At 34.0% G+C, this 17,340-nt stretch overlaps 1 protein-coding gene across 33 annotated transcripts in view; it reads right to left on the bottom strand.

The window, feature by feature from the left end:
• The window catches only part of R3HDM1 (R3H domain containing 1), a 96,010-nt gene that overhangs the window by 59,834 nt on the left and 18,836 nt on the right, over positions 1 to 17,340 (bottom strand). For 30 of the 33 annotated variants that reach the window (XM_086350983.1, XM_086350781.1, XM_086350791.1 and 27 more), the window contains 6 exons: positions 14,132 to 14,246; positions 13,047 to 13,125; positions 6,168 to 6,227; positions 5,944 to 6,084; positions 2,303 to 2,411; positions 2,118 to 2,213 (listed from right to left, as the gene is read on the bottom strand). In XM_086350983.1, the coding sequence (XP_086207109.1) occupies positions 2,118 to 2,213; positions 2,303 to 2,411; positions 5,944 to 6,084; positions 6,168 to 6,227; positions 13,047 to 13,125; positions 14,132 to 14,246 (600 nt within the window). The remainder of the gene's footprint in view (positions 1 to 2,117; positions 2,214 to 2,302; positions 2,412 to 5,943; positions 6,085 to 6,167; positions 6,228 to 13,046; positions 13,126 to 14,131; positions 14,247 to 17,340) is intronic. The other 3 variants (XM_086351046.1, XM_086351064.1, XM_086351055.1) reach the window with 1 other exon arrangement.

Raw genomic sequence — 17,340 nt, 5'->3', positions numbered from 1 at the left:
TTGGAGATACTATGCTTACTTTTAACAGACACATGTTTTTGAAACAATGCATTTCTGTTGTACAAAGTAACTTAAAATTCAAATATTGTTTCCAACAAGTAAACCCATTTTCACTGTTAAATATTCAAGATAAATACACGTCTGTAGATTCCATCTTATTCACTCAACAAATATCTTGATCAGTTCTGCTTTGGCAGCAGCTGTAGCAGTGAACAAGCAGCTATGCCTCAATGTAGCTTACACCCAAAAGCCTCCCAGTGCTAACAACCTGACTCAGATAGCCATCATTTTTGCATCTTGTATTAATTACAAGTCTTCTAGTTTACCAGCTATCAGTTTTGCTCCTTTCATCCAATTTAAACAGCAAAAGCCATAGAAACCTCTCTGATCATGTCTTTCCACTCCTTAATAGCTCACTGATCTTCTAGTATTTAGTATTAATTGCTCAGTTGTCTATGACTCTTTGCAATCCCATGGACTGTAGCCTGCCAGGCTCCTCTGTCCATGGAATTCTCCAGGCAAGAATTCCAGAGTGGGTTGCCATTTCCTTCTCCATGGAATCTTCCCAACCCAGGGACTGAACCCAGGCCTTTTGCATTGCAGGCAGATTCTTTACCTTCTGAGCCACCAGGGAAGCCGAATCTTCTAGCACAGGGGTCAGCAAACTACAGTCAGCTATCTGTTTTTCTAAATAAAGATTCACTGGAGCACAGCCATGTCCATTCATTCACATATTGTCTATGGTTGCTTTTGTATTAATAATGGGAGTTTTGAGTTGTTGCAATGAAGGCTATATAGTAGGAAAGCCTAAAATACTCATTATTTGCGCCGTGAGAAAAAGTCTGCTGAACCCTGCTCTAGCTAAAAACTCAACTCCCTGCACTAGATTTCAGGATCAAGCTGAAATAAGATTCCTACTAATTCTCCAATTGAAACGTCCCTCATTTCCTGCCCCCTAGGCCATAATCCAGGTGGATTATGAATTCTTCAGTTCCTCATGAGTCTAGCTCTCCTTTATCTCTGGCCCCTGCAGATGCTGACCCTGGACATGGAACACTTCAATCCTTCAGGTCTCCTCTTAGAAGCTAACTCTTCCTCTCACTCCAGAGTTCTGGTTTTTGGTGCATCTCTACTGTGTTCCCTATTTCACCTTCATGTTTCTATACCAATTACACACTGTATTGTCATTATCTCAATACTCATCATGGGTAGAGACCTCATTCATCTTACAATTACAGAGGAAAACAGATCTAGGTTAGGCCCTGAGAAGACCTAGGGTGAATCTTGTCATTTTCTAGCTAGATGATCTTTGTCTATTTTACTTAGACTTCTGGAGCCTCAGTTTCCTCATCTGTGAATATAAACAGTGATACTGCATATAGGGCTGTTTGGGAGATAATTTATTGTAAATGTGCATGGATACATTTATCTAGTGCCCAGCAAAGTACCTACTACAGGTGATCAATAAGATTTGTTGAATATTATAAACTTTTAACTGACAGTCTAGACTTTAGTGTCATTTCCTTTTTTTTAATACAGAGAAAATTTCTATCTCTGAAAGTATTAACACAAATTACATATATTCTTATATCCTTGACTAGTCCCTAGTACTGCATAGAGCAGATACTAGTAAAACCAAACTGATTCTCTTCTTGAATCTATGTGTAAAATAAGCAGCCACTTAAAAGATCCATATAATCACATAAAAGTGGAAAGTAAATATTAATTTAAAAAATCAATTAGCTTTACTTTAAAAGAAACAAGTTATTTATCAAGAAAAGCCCACTAGCAAGTAGGATTTAGGGCACATGATTTTGTAGATAGTGACCAATATTACAAAAATCTCCATTCTGTGAGAGGAAAAAAATACTATATAAATATATAAACTATATACTCAGTCCAAAGTACTACTTCTTAGTTGATCTGCTTCCAACTTTTGAAAAGTACACATAACTGGAGCAATATAGTATTTTACAAACTATTAAATCATTAACATGAATAGGAAAGACTATAACAAATGTAGCTGAAAGTAAATATGATCAATAGATTAAGGGAGGAGTGAATAGGCAATTAGCATATATTTAAACATGAAGACCTAAATATAAGTCAGTACATACATCTTGGGAAAATATCCGGTCTCTAGCTCTCTGGTACTCTTCTTCTCTTTCTTCTATAGATTTGCTTCGTCTGTCATCTTTCAAACGTATTCTCATCTAAAGAAAAGAGAACAATTAATCTTGGGGAAATGATCTGCCAGGATAAGTCCAGCATCTATAAAAATGCTCCAAATGTGCTAGGTTACCTGGTTATCATCCTTGTCAAAGCTAGAGTTATCTCTCTTGAGGATATATCGTTTCTGAAAGTCTTCACCTTTATCATCCTTAATATGTTCAGTAAATTTCTGATCGGGTCTAAAAAATAAACCAAAAACCAAGGGAACAAAACATAAAACAGTTAAATATTACATTTTATGAAAAGTGGTAAAAATAATATGTTCTCACTCACTGGTGCTTTTATAGATACTTATGTTATCTCAGTTATTCCTCAAAAATAATTTTATAAGAAAACATTAACTATCCCACGTCATGACTGAAAGGATATACGAAATACACTGTGGGCTCTGGAATCTGACTGCTTAGGTTCAAATACTCAGCTTTAACATTTAGTTGCTTTAGTTACTTATTAACCTTTCTTTTCCCTACTTTCCTCATTACAGTCTACCTACTTCATAAGGTTGTTCTGAAGATGAATTAATAGATGACCAGGACTTAAAACAGTAAACAGTAGACGTTTGTTATTATTATAAATACTACTGACAAAACTGAGGATCAAATGACTAAAGCAACTGTCCAAGATTAGGGGGCAAGGAAATGACTGAGCCATAGTTGGAGCCCTGGTATGTAAGCCTGTCTCTTCTCTTTGCATTGCCTCCTCTAACTCAAAGAAACAGTTCTGGAACAAAGGAAAAAGTATAGCACAGTATCTTATGTTACACTCTTACAGTACCTGCTCTGATGTTACATAACCAAATATGTTGTGGTTGAATTTAATAAAACTTAAGAGACTACTTCAAAATGCTACCAAGTTACCAAGTATTCTTAATTATAGCGGGATACATCTTTGTTTTGTATTAACTGAAACAGGTTAAAAAGAGGTTTTTTGAAGGTTCATGTTATGACTTAAAGTAATGATTATGAACTCTTAACAACGTATTTCCTGGCTGATTGGTTTTTCCTCTATGGAAATGCTGCAAGTTCTACCGGGATCCAGAAAACAGATGGAATGCTGTTGCTCTTGGAAAATTATAATCATATAAGATTTCATTTTCTGATATATATTCTCAGCTACAATAAATTAATTCATTCAACACTCCTGAGACTTAATATCATTCTATTATAAAACTGAAATATGTGATCTATAAAAAATATATTTATAGGCAATAAAGAAAGGCTAACTGAACTAAGCAATTTTTTATATATACTTAAAATATATATTATGTAGTCACATAATTTATTATGGGTACCTTAAATAAATTTCTAAACCAGATAAACCTGAGTAAGGATATCTTCAGCAAACTTTGTAAGATATTTCATTATACATAGTAATTAAGTAACACTTCTGAATATTTGTTTTAACTTAATGAATTTTTAAGAGTACTGTATCTACAGCCTGTCAAATGATGCAAAGATTTTAAATGAGAATTATCTAAGTAAGCTGAAGAAATCTTTATTTTAAAATATATTTAGATATGTGAAACAAACATATCTCCACATAGAGCTATACACAGAACTAAAGAGAAAAATAAAGAGTAAAAAAAAAGAAAAATTCCATGGCCAAACTGATGAGAAAAAGACTGCTTTCTTAAGGAATTGGAAAGATTATCTATTTAATCCTGACAATGGCACTATACTGTTATTTGTCACATGATTGCCCCACTGGTTTATATCAACTATTTTTGCAGCTGTTCAAAATCACGTTTTCTTTTTCAAGCGGTTTGTACTTGGGTGAGAGATGTTATTCCAATATGACTGTAAGATTTAACCAAGAGCCTGGCAACTTTTCTAAGAGCAGCTGGATTCCCACACCAAATAGCATTAGCAGGCATTTCAGCTAACCTTAAGACTGTCTTACCTCTGTCTTTTATAGATGCCTGAATTTACTGCCCTGCAATCGCCAACTTCCCGCTCCAATGAGACACCCCAGTGGACACCGGGTTGTTGACATCCACAACACCACTGGTTCAAGGCTGGAGCGGGTAATCTGCCTATGAGGAAAAGGCAAGTTTGTTTTTATTCAATGTGGAGCAGTTCTCTAAGGTTTTCTGATTTACATCCTTCTTCATATTCCAGAAGAAAAAAATAAAAATACAGTGTAACTTCAATGATCTGAAATGTCTAGTTATAATTATGCTATTGATCCATTCTTCTTTAGGTATCAATACATTATAAACATCTGTGTTTAACTAAACTCTTGACTACCTGGATAAAGAGAACCCTGATATCATGTGTAGCATTCAAATAACTGAGGTTACACTGCATTGAAAACCTTAGAGAGTCACCAGTCGAAATGTTAGTCAAAATGCCTGCTAATGAACATGTGCTTGGGTATCCAGCAGCTCTGAGTAATGTTGAAAGGTATTGGTTAAATGAAGTAGATTTCTATTCACCTTCAGTCCAGCTCATAGCTTACAGTTACTGTCCCACCTTAGTCATGATATAACTAACTAGGAAAAAGCTAAAAGATATTTAAAAAAGACTAAAAGATAGGCAGTAGACAATTAAATCAGATTCACATTTGCAGGTAAAACTTAATCCCTGAAGAAACACAGGATCCTTTTCAAAGACAGCTGTCTTCATTAATTTAATTTTAGTTGTAGTAACAATCATTTAAAAAATACAAGTTTCCACCAATAAATATACCTTTTGGACAAAATACTATTTGAAATGGAAGAAAACCAACTTAGTTCAAGCAAACAAATATGATAGCTACAAGGGTAAAGACCATTATACCAAAAGAGAAATAAATGAATTAAATATAATTGTACAAACCAAATGGTTCATAATAGACAGAACCTTGAGAAGTCTAGCTTCAAGGAAGGAAGAAAAATTATGAACTGAAAAGCATTATTTATGGCATCTGAAGCTGACTGCTGCTCACAGATCCACTGCTGTCACATATGAAATTAATATGGAAAATTCTTTTGATAGATCACCATGAAGAATTTTAGCTGAACTCAACAGGTTGCTTTAGGATTAGTTTTACTAATAGACAAAAGAGGTATTGTGAACATATAACTTTAGGTGCCTCTGCATTGTGCCTTTTGCTCCCAAATATCAGCACTGATTATCTATTTTACCATACTACAAAGCTAACACTTTTTAAAGCAAATGATTCCTCTTTACTTCTTAAAATTTTTTGCTCACTAAGTCATACATAGCCCAGAAGGGTACACAATATTATGGATAATATTGGATTAACCAACCAATAGTCCCACTGTCCTGAGATCTGTGGAAGAAAAGAACCAAAAATAGAGGTGGAAAAGACAGTGAAATGATAGAAAATTAGTGAAAATATAAGTTTGCTTTTTCCTTTTAAATTTGCCTGAAGTTGGCCGTAGCTATTTAAATTGTACTAATTTAAAATCCATAAGAAAACAGTTATTAAACATCACTGACTTCATGACTTTTGAGGGTTTTCCTACTTTCTTTTTAAAAAAGCAATCCTCATTCACCTGTCTCATTTCAGTCACCTGTCTTATTTCAGTCCAGACTGGTGCATTTTACATCTCGTGAGCAGAGTGTATTTTTTAGACCTGTCACATAAGGCGATACATCACAAAGCTGAAGCAGGCTGCTAAAATACGTGGAAAACCTGAGATAAAAGATGTTATAGAAAGATAAAGAATTATCACACACACATATAACAACCTTTCTTGATACTTACATTCTTGTATTGCTAGTTTTGTTTACTATGACAGCCTTCCCACTCTGATCAACATTGTGGTCTAATCCAAAGTAAGCGGCGACTCTGTGCAAGAGCATCCTATGGTAAGATGTCATTGGGGGAAATTTTTTACGGGGAGACCTAGAATTAGAAGAAAGACTAATTTAGCAGATATTGAATAACTGTGATGACAATTTATTTTCTTGTTAAAGGTCAGGACTTACTCATTATTACCAATGAAATCTAAAATTTCTTGTTCCAATTTCAACAGCATCATTCTGTCCCTGAAACAAAATATGAAAAATCATAAAACTTAACACTGAAATAATCATAAATGTTTAATTTACAGGGCTATATATATTTTTATAAAACCTGTACACTGAAGAACATTACACACTTGATATATGCTTTCTAAAAAAGTAATATTTTAAAAGAATAAAGATGACTTTTTAAAAAAATTTATGGAAAATTTCACACATACACAAATGTAGAGAGAATACCATCCAATTTCAAAATTATCATTATATTATCTTGATCTGTTAAGTACTACTGTATTATATTAGATTCTGTTTCACAAATACATGGATTATAACAGAATATTAGTCTTTATCCCTTACTCAGTAAAGTAAGAAGCAGCAAGAAAACAGACATCTTTAGGTAGGCTCATGACTTTGTTACCATGCTCAACTCCATAGAAACAGTACTCTAAAGAACATGCAATGCCAGTAACAATAGGAATACTCCAGTGGGAATCCAATGCTAGTATATAAATGGAACTACAGCAGAGAAGTATGAACTATATTACTAATCCTAACTCAGAGGAAGAAGACTTCAAATTATTCTAAAAATCACTATAATACATTTTTAAGATTTGGGGAATTTTTTTGATAAAATACCAAAGTGAACCAAATATCTCCAATATTAAAATAAATAAGGACACTAGGGAGCACCTGCACGTGCTCCTTCAGACCACTAGGGTCCTATTTAGTGCACTTACAAAACAAGTTGCTGGTACCACTCCCCGAAGGACCTCCTTGCTCACACACCAAGAACACAGCTCAAGAGAGTATTCCTGTGGTCACTAAATTTCATGTGCGTGTGGGAAAAACAAAACAAAAACAAACCTCAAGAACCTCAGAGCTAGAAGCAGCTTTACAGAAGCAGCTTTCTGTTTCTGAAATTTTATAAATCAAGAAAACTAGGCCAAGAGGTTAATGTTTCCTTCTCAAATAAACACTACATAGTGGATCCCTCTCAGATTCTAAGGGGAAAGTATGTCCTCTATTTCCCCTGCTTAAGTCGCCTGAAAGTCTATACATCAGCCCTGAGTTTGATCTATGTTGCAAAAGTAGTCTTATAAAGCTGACTAATATTAACCATACATGTTTTTATATCAATTGAAAAAAATCAAGAGAATAACATGCGTAAGTGGTGATTTTAAACCCGAAGTGGAACAGGATTACATTTTAATACAAATTTCAGCAACATTCAATTTTTTTCCTTCAGTATACTTCACCTCAGCAAGTGGCACCACCTTTCACTCAGCATACTGTACTAGAAGTACCTTTTTTTGCCTATTACTATGCTTTTCCAAATCCTCCCATGCAGTTAATTACAACTGCAAATTTTATCTATATTTGATCTATTTTTCTTCTTTCCACTGCCAATACCCTGGATCCAAGTATTCAGGATTGTGACTTGACCTCTATGATAGTAGTATATTATCTCCCTGTATCTTCCCTTGTTCCCTCCAAATCTGTTTTACCTGGAACATCCATAACAATCTTTTAAAAACACAAATGTGAAGACATGTCATGGTGTGTGATAAATATTTATCACAGGTTTCCCATTGCTCTTAGGTTAGAAATGAACATCTTTTGTAACATGGCCCATGGGGCTTCCTTGGTGGCTTGGTGGTAGAGAATCTGCCTGCCAATGCAGGAGATACGAGTTCAATCCCTGGGTCAGGAAGATCCCCTGGAGGAAGGCATGGCAACCCACTCCAGTATTCTTGCCTGGAGAATCACATGGACAGAGCTGGACAGGCTACAGTGCATCGGGTCACAGGGAGTCAGACACAACTGAGCACCCACACACACTAATTCAATGTGCCTTACAAGGCAGGTATGACCTTCAACTATCTCTTTAGCCTCATCTCCTGCCCCTTTCTCCCCAAACCTTCATCATTTTGGCTTATCGCTATAGTTCCCAAGCTCCTTCCTTTCACAGGTTCCTCGAACATGCTGTTTCCTTTGCCCAGTACCTTTTTTTTAAAAACATTTATTTATTTGGCTGCACCAGGTCTTAGTTGCAGCATGTGGGATCTAGTTCCCTGACCAGGGAGGGAACCCAAGCTGCCTGCATTGGGAGCACAGTCTCAGTTACTGGACCATCAGGGAAGTCCCTAGCACAGCTTCTTACATTCTTTTTTAGAACCTGTTTCTTTCATACCTTTTAAGAGTATTTATCACAATTACTTATATATAGTTGTTTGTGCTATAGTGAGGAGCTCAACAAATCTGAGTGGAATAAATTAATCAGATTATTTTACCAATGTCTTTTAATGTTTTTCCTTAACATTTTAGGGGAGGATGGGAAATTTTTATTTACTTCATAAGGTTTTCGCTGAAAAAGACTTACTTAATGTTAAGACTCTTTTCTTCTAATGTTTTTGGGGGTCAATTTGTCTTGACATGGTAAAATTTTCTAATGTATTTTATACACTTATTGTAGGGGGAAAAAAGGAATCGGAGGCAGGCAACTTAATAAGCATTCACGAAACCGTGCATTTAATTTGGTTCCTCTGTTTGAGCTAAACAGCAAGCCTACAATATGTGAAATATTCTAAAGAAATTTCTGTTGTCTCCATGAAAGAAAACAAAAACCTAACAATTTTATTAGTAATTGACACAAATTCAGGCTTTTCCCCCTTTTATATGTAGATTTATGGGTTGCAGAGGATTTTCTATTATTACCTGGACTACATACTATTAAATTAAGTTCCCCTACTTAGTTTACTAAATTTTTAGTTAGCAAAAAGTAAAACTTGTTAGAAAAATAGCCTTCCTAAGTTCTCAAGATTTACACTTCCTGCCTTGTATCTGCTACAGCTTAGTCCAAGTTTCCAAATTTTCAAATCTGTCATCAAGGTTAGATATCTTGATAATGGCCATAAGTCAAAAATTAATAATCCTTTACAGAATCATTACATACAGTACTCAAACTAACAGATCCATAAATTAATTTTCATATGGCATAGGTTTATTAGCACATGAACTTATAGGCACACATAGAACTTGTCATTGTATAATCTTTAAAAGAAACCAATACATGCTATCTGTTATTAAAGAAATATATAAGAAAAACAAAGATCTCAATCAAATTGACCAATAAACTACCTGAAGTTAAAATGAAGGGACAATAATCTTTTAGTTATTAGTGTTCTAATCATTATACCAGAACTGACTTTTGAGAAAGTATGTGCTGGTACACAAGTGGCAAATAAAAGAAGAAAACAAGAATGCTTGCTTTGACCATCCCCTTCCCAGTGTTCTATATGAACGGGGTCAAATATCTGCAACAGGCAAGAAGTATGATGATTTAAACATTACCTCTAATAAAAGTAAACTCAGAAAATATTTCAAGCACAGAACAATTGCATGATGTTCCCCAGAACAAAACTGCTTACTTAAAAACATATACTCTTAGAATTGATCCATGGGGCTGCTCCCCTCCATTAGTGACACAGTTGCCTGTACTGTCCATATTTCTTCAGTATATTGTAGAATTTACAGAAAATGGTTATAAAATCAATACAAAAACACGTATAAAAACCATGTCAGTGAATGTAATCTCTATCTTGGGCAACTGCAGGTTCCTGGGTTCTAATCTAGTAATGACTATTTATTACAATTTTTGAAAGTATTTCTTAAAACAGGAATTACAGATAAACGGTTATTTAATACCTGAAGTTAAGTTTATTCATTGGGATGAGAACAAGATTTAAGGACCTGAAGGAAAATTTTGAAATAAAATGTAGACTAGATTTTAGTATGATTCAAAATAAATCTGCTTAACATCTAGAATGCTCTGAAGTTCTAGTGGAAATTTGCCAGACTTATTACTAATTTTGTGCCACCTATGTCTGGCAATTAATGGTGTGTTTCATTGAGAGAACACAGAGCCATCAGGCAAATCGTTTTTCTCACAAAATTTAACATTAGCTACAACTATGTAAACCACACTGACATTAGTATTTACTCATTAGCCATTATATGAATGGTTCTGTTACATATTTTTATGAATAAAAATGCAAACACTGAAGGATTAATGTTCTGATACATGCTGCATGACATGGATGACCCTTGAAAATATTATGTTAAGTGAATGAAGCCAATCACAAGAGACCACATACATATGATTTCATTCATATGATGATACCCAAAAAAGGGAAATCTGTAGAGACAAGCTAGATTAGGGTTCAGGGCATAAGGAGGTGAGAGCAAAATGGTTAAGGATTTCTTTTGGAGGTTGATGAAAAGGCTCATAAATTGACTGTAATGATGGTAGCATGAAATCTGTGAATATACTAAAAATCATTAAGTCGTACACTTCAAAAACACATATGCAGATAACGTAAAAACTTTTGCATTTGTAGAGGAAAACAGAAAACTGCACAAAAGAAGAATATTTTAGAATTTCTTCTGAACCTGTTACGGGTTCAGAAGAAAGAAAAATCCTACCTGTTTAGGATCTTATCTTTCTTTACACAAACTAGCTATGTATTTTCTACCTTCCCCTTAACCTACTGAGTTCTCATTTCCACCAGTCTACAGCAAATGAAATGCCTTGTTAAAGTAGCCAACAACTTCCTAGTTCCTTAATCTAATGGGTTGCTTCATTTTACCTTTAATGAAACTGTTGCCCTTTGGCTGATTTCTAAGACAAATGTTCTCATGATTCTTCTGCAATCTTTAGGACCCAGTGTCTCTTACTTATCCTCTACCTTTAAGATAGTGTTTTTCCATAGAGTTTCATCCTTGTCATTTATTGCATCTTGCTGGCCAAACTCACAAAGCAAGGGTCACCTCTACTGATGACTCCTAATCTGTAAGAGCATCCAGGCTCATGTACTTGAAAATCAGAGCTATACACTTCATCTTGCCACAGCGTTTCATCAGACACCTCAAACTATATTTATTTATAACAGAACACGCCTTACTTCATTCAGGCTTGTCCTTATTACTTCCCCTGTTAATGGGATTAACCATCAGTCCAGCTGGAAACCTAACAGCTGTTCTAACAAACCACTACTCTTCCATATCCAAATAATCACCAAGTCCTGCCACGGGATTAATTCTTCAACATCTTCCGAATAAGCCCTTTCCTCTCTGTTCTTCTCTATGTTCTCCTACCCACGCTCCCTGCTCATGATTCTCGGCCCCTCACTGATGAAGTAATCTTCCTAAAATGCACATCTCATTCTGGTATTACCCTATTCAAAATTCTGTCATGACTTCTCCACAGAGCATGCCCTACTCAGTATTTCTCAAATGGTGCACTACCACAACTCAGCGAAGATGATTTTTAATTGTTCATCATATCCCCGGCTTCCCATCAGCACTTCTTGCTCAGTAACCACCCCAGCGTGTTGGTACTGATCTAGGTTGAGGACAACTGAAGAGTCTGTCTTCATACCTTACCAACAACCTCCCCATCACTTTCTGGAATTACTTGCTACATGCCTTCCTGCCAGAGCCAGTGTGCAATCTTGTCTGCCTGGGTATACCACCTCCCTCTCACACTGCTGTGGCCTAGAAATGCTCTTGTCCCTCTCAGGTTCTCATGCTCCCATTTAAAGCACTGTGAATTCAAAATTCAGCTCAGGCATTATCTTTTCAGTGCAGCCTTTCCAGATCCTCTCAGAGGTGGGATCCCATCACTGTGCTTTTATAGCACCCTGAAAAACTTCTTTTACATTTATTCTATTTTAATTATATATCATGGAGTTTTCTTTTTTCCCTAGCACATAGAAAGTGAATATTTTAGGGTCAGAGATTATATTTTGCTCACTTTTATATCTACAATGTTTAGCACAATGCTTAGCACATGATAGATACCCAACGAATACCTGTTCAATGGATTAATTTCAGTTGGGACCACTGAGGAATCAACTTGAACTGAAAAAAAGTCATGCAGAGTTGACTGACTTCACACTTACACTTCCTACTATAAGGAGACTATTTTCCATTTTAGTGGTTCTCCATTTGGGATTAAAGTTAAATGTGAAATAGAACATCAAGATGGTACTGAAACAATAAATCCTGAACAAAATTAAAGGTGTATCTTGAAGCAAGACATGAGACAAGCCTCAGCAATACTGAAGAGACTTGTTCATGTTTTTTTATAACATGTGCCGACCCAATGAACTAAAAATTTCACAAATTTTAACTACCATTCTGGGGAGCTAACATCTAGAGGAGGGGTTCTTAACCTTCAAAGCTTCTAGTCCAAGAATGGGTTGGCCAGATATTTTGTGAATAAACCTTTTTCTGGGAAGAATGCCTCAATGGGATCGATGACCTGTCAAAAAGTTAAAATCTATGTATCTAGTACCCTGGCAAAACAAAGGATTTCACAATTAGTTAGTGACTCAAACAAGCACCTTAAAAATCTTTGGGTTGGAGGTTCATAAGCTAAGCAAGAAGAAACAAAAATTCTGTATTCAGTTAAGTCCAGAAACTTGTTATAAGTGAATATACTGAGTAATTTGGCTGAGTGCTTTATCATGAGGTATATTTCTCTCATATTTCATGATTAATGATAACTCTTTAATCTCAGTTAAGACCCAGAATATCTTAATGATTCATTTCCCAAAATTCCTACAAAGAGTATGAATTATCTTTATATCATGATATATATAATGCAAAAAAGGTATTTACACATGTGTATATAGAGGCCAGCAACATCTTAGCCCTAAGAAACTGAAATGTTTCTGGTGTACTTCAAATATTCTAATCTTATTCTAACTCAGTAATGAAAACATATATAACAAAATTATGGTACTCTAGAAGCAATGTAAACCTTATAAATTTAATTTTTACCTGGGATTGTTTTTTAATGTATTTACTAAAAATTCATGTAGATCTATGCCAGTTGAATCAGTGTATTCTTGACTGGAATCTAAAAAACAACAACACAAAAACCCAGTATAAAGTTGTTTGAAACAAATTCCTTTCCCTTCACACATGATGCATAGCAAATAAAATGAGATGACCCACAATGAAAACTGACGAAGTAGGAAAATGGAATTTATGATGAATTCAGATGACCACAATTTTGCTACTCCTATATAATGAACATGGATTTATGTAACTGCATGTTTATATACCTTCTTAAAAAGAAAATTTCTCTCATATGTGCCACTTTAATTTACTCTGAATTCTTACAGATCCTTTTATATACTCACCACAATTCTATTTAAAAATGCCTCATTTAACAACAACAACAAAAAACTGATTCAGACAGCAAACTGAGTCTGCTTAGTTCAGTTGCAAATATAAGGAGTTAGTAATTTGGAGATATGCAGGAACTTTAGCTCTGAAAGAGTATCATAAAAAATTTGCTTTCAAAAAAAAATTTTTTTTTAACAAATATTCACATTTATTTCTTCTCCTTAAATGTAATATCCTTATGCTGTTTATAAAACTGGTCAACATAACCGTGTCTATAAATGTAAAAAGCATTTTTATAGGCTTGTAATGATATGATATAGTCCTTTAACATTCACTCTGAAAGATAAACATCTTGGGTTTCCAAGAATATTCTTACTGCATACTAAACATTTTGGCATTAGTTCTTTGTATTGTAAGGAATTAAAAATACATCTTTTTAATGGAATCAGTATTTAAATTATAGTGATTCCATTATTTTGATACAAAAGACAGACCAATAAATGATCATGAGTTATCTTCCTTGGTGACTTTGACATGAGGTACAGTTTTTTGGCTAAATTATCTGATGTTTAGAACTGTGTCATGCCATTTTGCCCAGAACTATATCATCCCTTCAGTCTGTTCTGGACTCCTTTTATTAGAAATATACTATATAAAAATTATTCAAGGGGTAAAGGGTGGATTAATGGTGAAATAAAACCTTTGTTTAAAAAATACAGAAATAAATTGCAAACCTCTTGATAACATTTTTCTGGGCAACTTATCACTGGCTTTTTCTTTTTCTGCTTCATCTTTTGGGGGCTTCTCCTCTTTTTCAAATGATTGTGTTAACTGGATCTGAATTTTCTCCTGTTGGAAGGTAAAATCAGTTATTAAGTGAAAATATAAAAGTGATTCAGTTAATACCCCACATTTGTATTGCTGATTAACAAAACTGCATGGAGGAAAAAAAAGGTTTTTATTTTATCCAACCAGATTCTTCAAGTAAGAAAATACAGTAGCTTTACCATGTTAATCAAACTCTTGATAAAAAAAGTTAAAATTAATTTTTTGAGCTGAATATATCAATTGAAACATATCCACTGAAAATATCAATTAAAAATTATCTTAGAGAAAATAAATGTTTTTTATAATAGTTTCAATGAATCTACTTAAAACCCTTGGAGGATCAGGAGAAAGGTCTTTTTAACCTATTTTTGCAATGGAGATACCACATCAAACAAAAGTATGATAATTTTCATCAATCATGACAATAGGAACATATGAGTGTCAGGTTAACACTTACCAAAAACTAATTTTCTTAAGTATCCACTTTAAATTCATATTCCTTCATTTTCTTATCATATAAAACTGTAAGTAAAAACTTCAAAACCAAATCCCAACTTTGATTATTTCCTGTTTGAGTCTACTATCACTGTTCCTCCTCTAAGTGCCACAAAGTTGTTTTAGAAAGATTTCAGACAAGATTGTTTCCCTTAGTGATACGTAACATTTACTTGTAAAGTAACCATTGTCTAAGACTGAAAAGGAGAACTAATTTTACATTTTTAAAACAATGTCATGACATGCAATTTCAGAACAGAAAGGAATTACTAGAAATACAGCTGAAATAGGTTAAAAATCACAAGGCTTTGATTATTCACGCAAAGTTATTAAGACAGACAAACTTCCAGAACATTTCTACTAAAGATAAAGGTGTAGCCTATCTAGATGTAGGCTAAGTTGCTGTATACAGTTGTTCTTTAGTGATGGGAAATATTAGTAAATGACTTCGCTTTTCTGGGTGACGGTTGGTGGTGGCAGTAGGTACAGTAAGTCAATACTGAAAGGATATAAATTTCAAGATTCTGAAACTTGCAGCCACCATGATTTCTATTAAACATTTTTCTCCCCATATATATATATTTAAAATAGTATTTGGCAGAAGAGTTTCAGATCTAATACATATACATATATATGTATATATATATCCCTCCCCATTGGGTTTCTGACTGCTATTTTTATCTTTTCTCAGTTCTGATTCCTATTTCATCTTAGTTCAAAGTTGTGCTCAGAATATAGGACAAAAGTGAGGCACTGGCAAATTCCACTAAAATGACAAAACATCTGCTTTATGCCCTCCTTTGTCTTATTTACCAAATCTCATGCGTTAATCAACTTCATGTATTCGTCAGTCATTTTTCTCATTATGACTCACTTTCTAGTCTACTTTCCTTATATTTTTAACTTAAAAATGAATCCCAGAATTGTTTCAGAAGTAGAATATTTAGAAGTTTCCCTAACTTATAACTTCTATCCTGTTACTCAAGGATAATCTATGAAATCAATGTTGGAAGAAAAGATTCCACATTTAGACAGATATTAAACTATTTTATCAAGGTGAACTGTATTTAAAAATCTAGCAGATATAATGTATCTAGGCTTGTCTTCAGTTGGTACTGAGGCCTTGTTTTCAGTAGCAAATAAACAAGACATATTTTAATTTTAAAAGCCTAAGCCCTTATACATAAACTCTCTTGACTACAAATAACTGAAATGATAGCACTATCTCCATGGGCAGCCGTAATTTCTTTACTCTTCACTCTGTCACTGACATCAGTTATTGAGGTCATTTCCTTCTCATAAGCTCTCATCAGACTCGAGTGACATCTCTTTTTTAATTGCCTCTCAACCTTTCAAATAATGAGTTTTATTCCAGATTAATTCCTCAAAAATCACATTCTGAATCAAGCGTTATTAGCTGGAAAGTGTCTGCTGTCAAGGATTAGATGCTAGTACATTTTATGAGAAATAATTTATTTTTCAATTCCCATTTAGGTGCAATTTAGTTAACTCAACGCTTGGAAAAAGACTTTCTATTAAAAAGAGTATCTTTTGTTCAGAGAAGGTAATAATAGGTTGTTATCCCAAAAGAAAAATTTAACTGTATCCAAGAAAAATTGAGAAATAATATATTATGTGGAACAACTGAATTTTGGTATAACCAGCTTATTCATTATCCATATGCTGCAAGTCAGCTTTTTTGAATAATATATACATCAGTATACAACATATTCTCCTTGTACTAATTTATTTCTTACATAAATTTTCACTAGACAAATTTATGTAGTACTATAAGAACCCCCACCTCCCTTCTACCTCCTATAATAATTTTCAGATAGGTGAAATGTACCACATCAAACCAAAGATCATGTTTGTTACAGTTTTTCTCAAAAAGAAGACACTTTTTCTGGATTAACAGTCTTATGAATGTCCGACTCTTCTCATTTCCTCAATCTCCTTGGACAAGTTATTCTATGGGGCTGATGGTGTAACATTTTGGTCAACAAAATGAAGAAATTAATTTTCAAAAAAACCCCATTACACTGCCTACTGCTCAACCCTGAACAGGTGTATTTGTTACTCTGACATGTACAAAAGAACTTGTAAAACTGCTTTTTAAAACTTTTTAAAACACAATTGTATTGAATTTTTTTCAGAGTGTATAAATAACTCTTCAGCCTCATCAACAAGCATGCAAAAGCCAAGTTAACATCTGAAAATGTTCTCCAGGCAATCGTTCTTAGTAAAATATTTTGAGCATATTTCTATTTTTTTGGAAGTTTATTTTTTATTGCTTAAAAATATCTGTTTTTATAGAATACATACAACTATCTTCTATTTGTGTAAGATTTTAAATATAAATCAAAAGTAAATTTTGATCTCTATGTTCCTTGACACTTTGTCAATAATCTATTAAAAAATCTTCTTATATAAAATAAAAGCACATAGTGCTTTTTAAAAACATAACACATTCTAAACATGTGACAACTACCTTCAGTATTTATAGATATGTTTGATGGCATCGTCTTCTACATCAAGGCAAAGCATCAACAGTCTCTGCTTGAATCAACAAACATACAACTGGCATTAAAAAAAGGGGGGTATACAATCTGTCATAGCT

This window comes from Bos grunniens, chromosome 2 (assembly GCF_055505025.1).
Source record: "Bos grunniens cultivar Pamir isolate PY7600 chromosome 2, Bosgru_T2T1.0, whole genome shotgun sequence".
Taxonomy (NCBI): Eukaryota; Metazoa; Chordata; class Mammalia; order Artiodactyla; family Bovidae; genus Bos; species Bos grunniens.
Note: the sequence above shows the minus strand (reverse complement) of the source record. Positions and strands in the feature narration are given on the sequence as shown.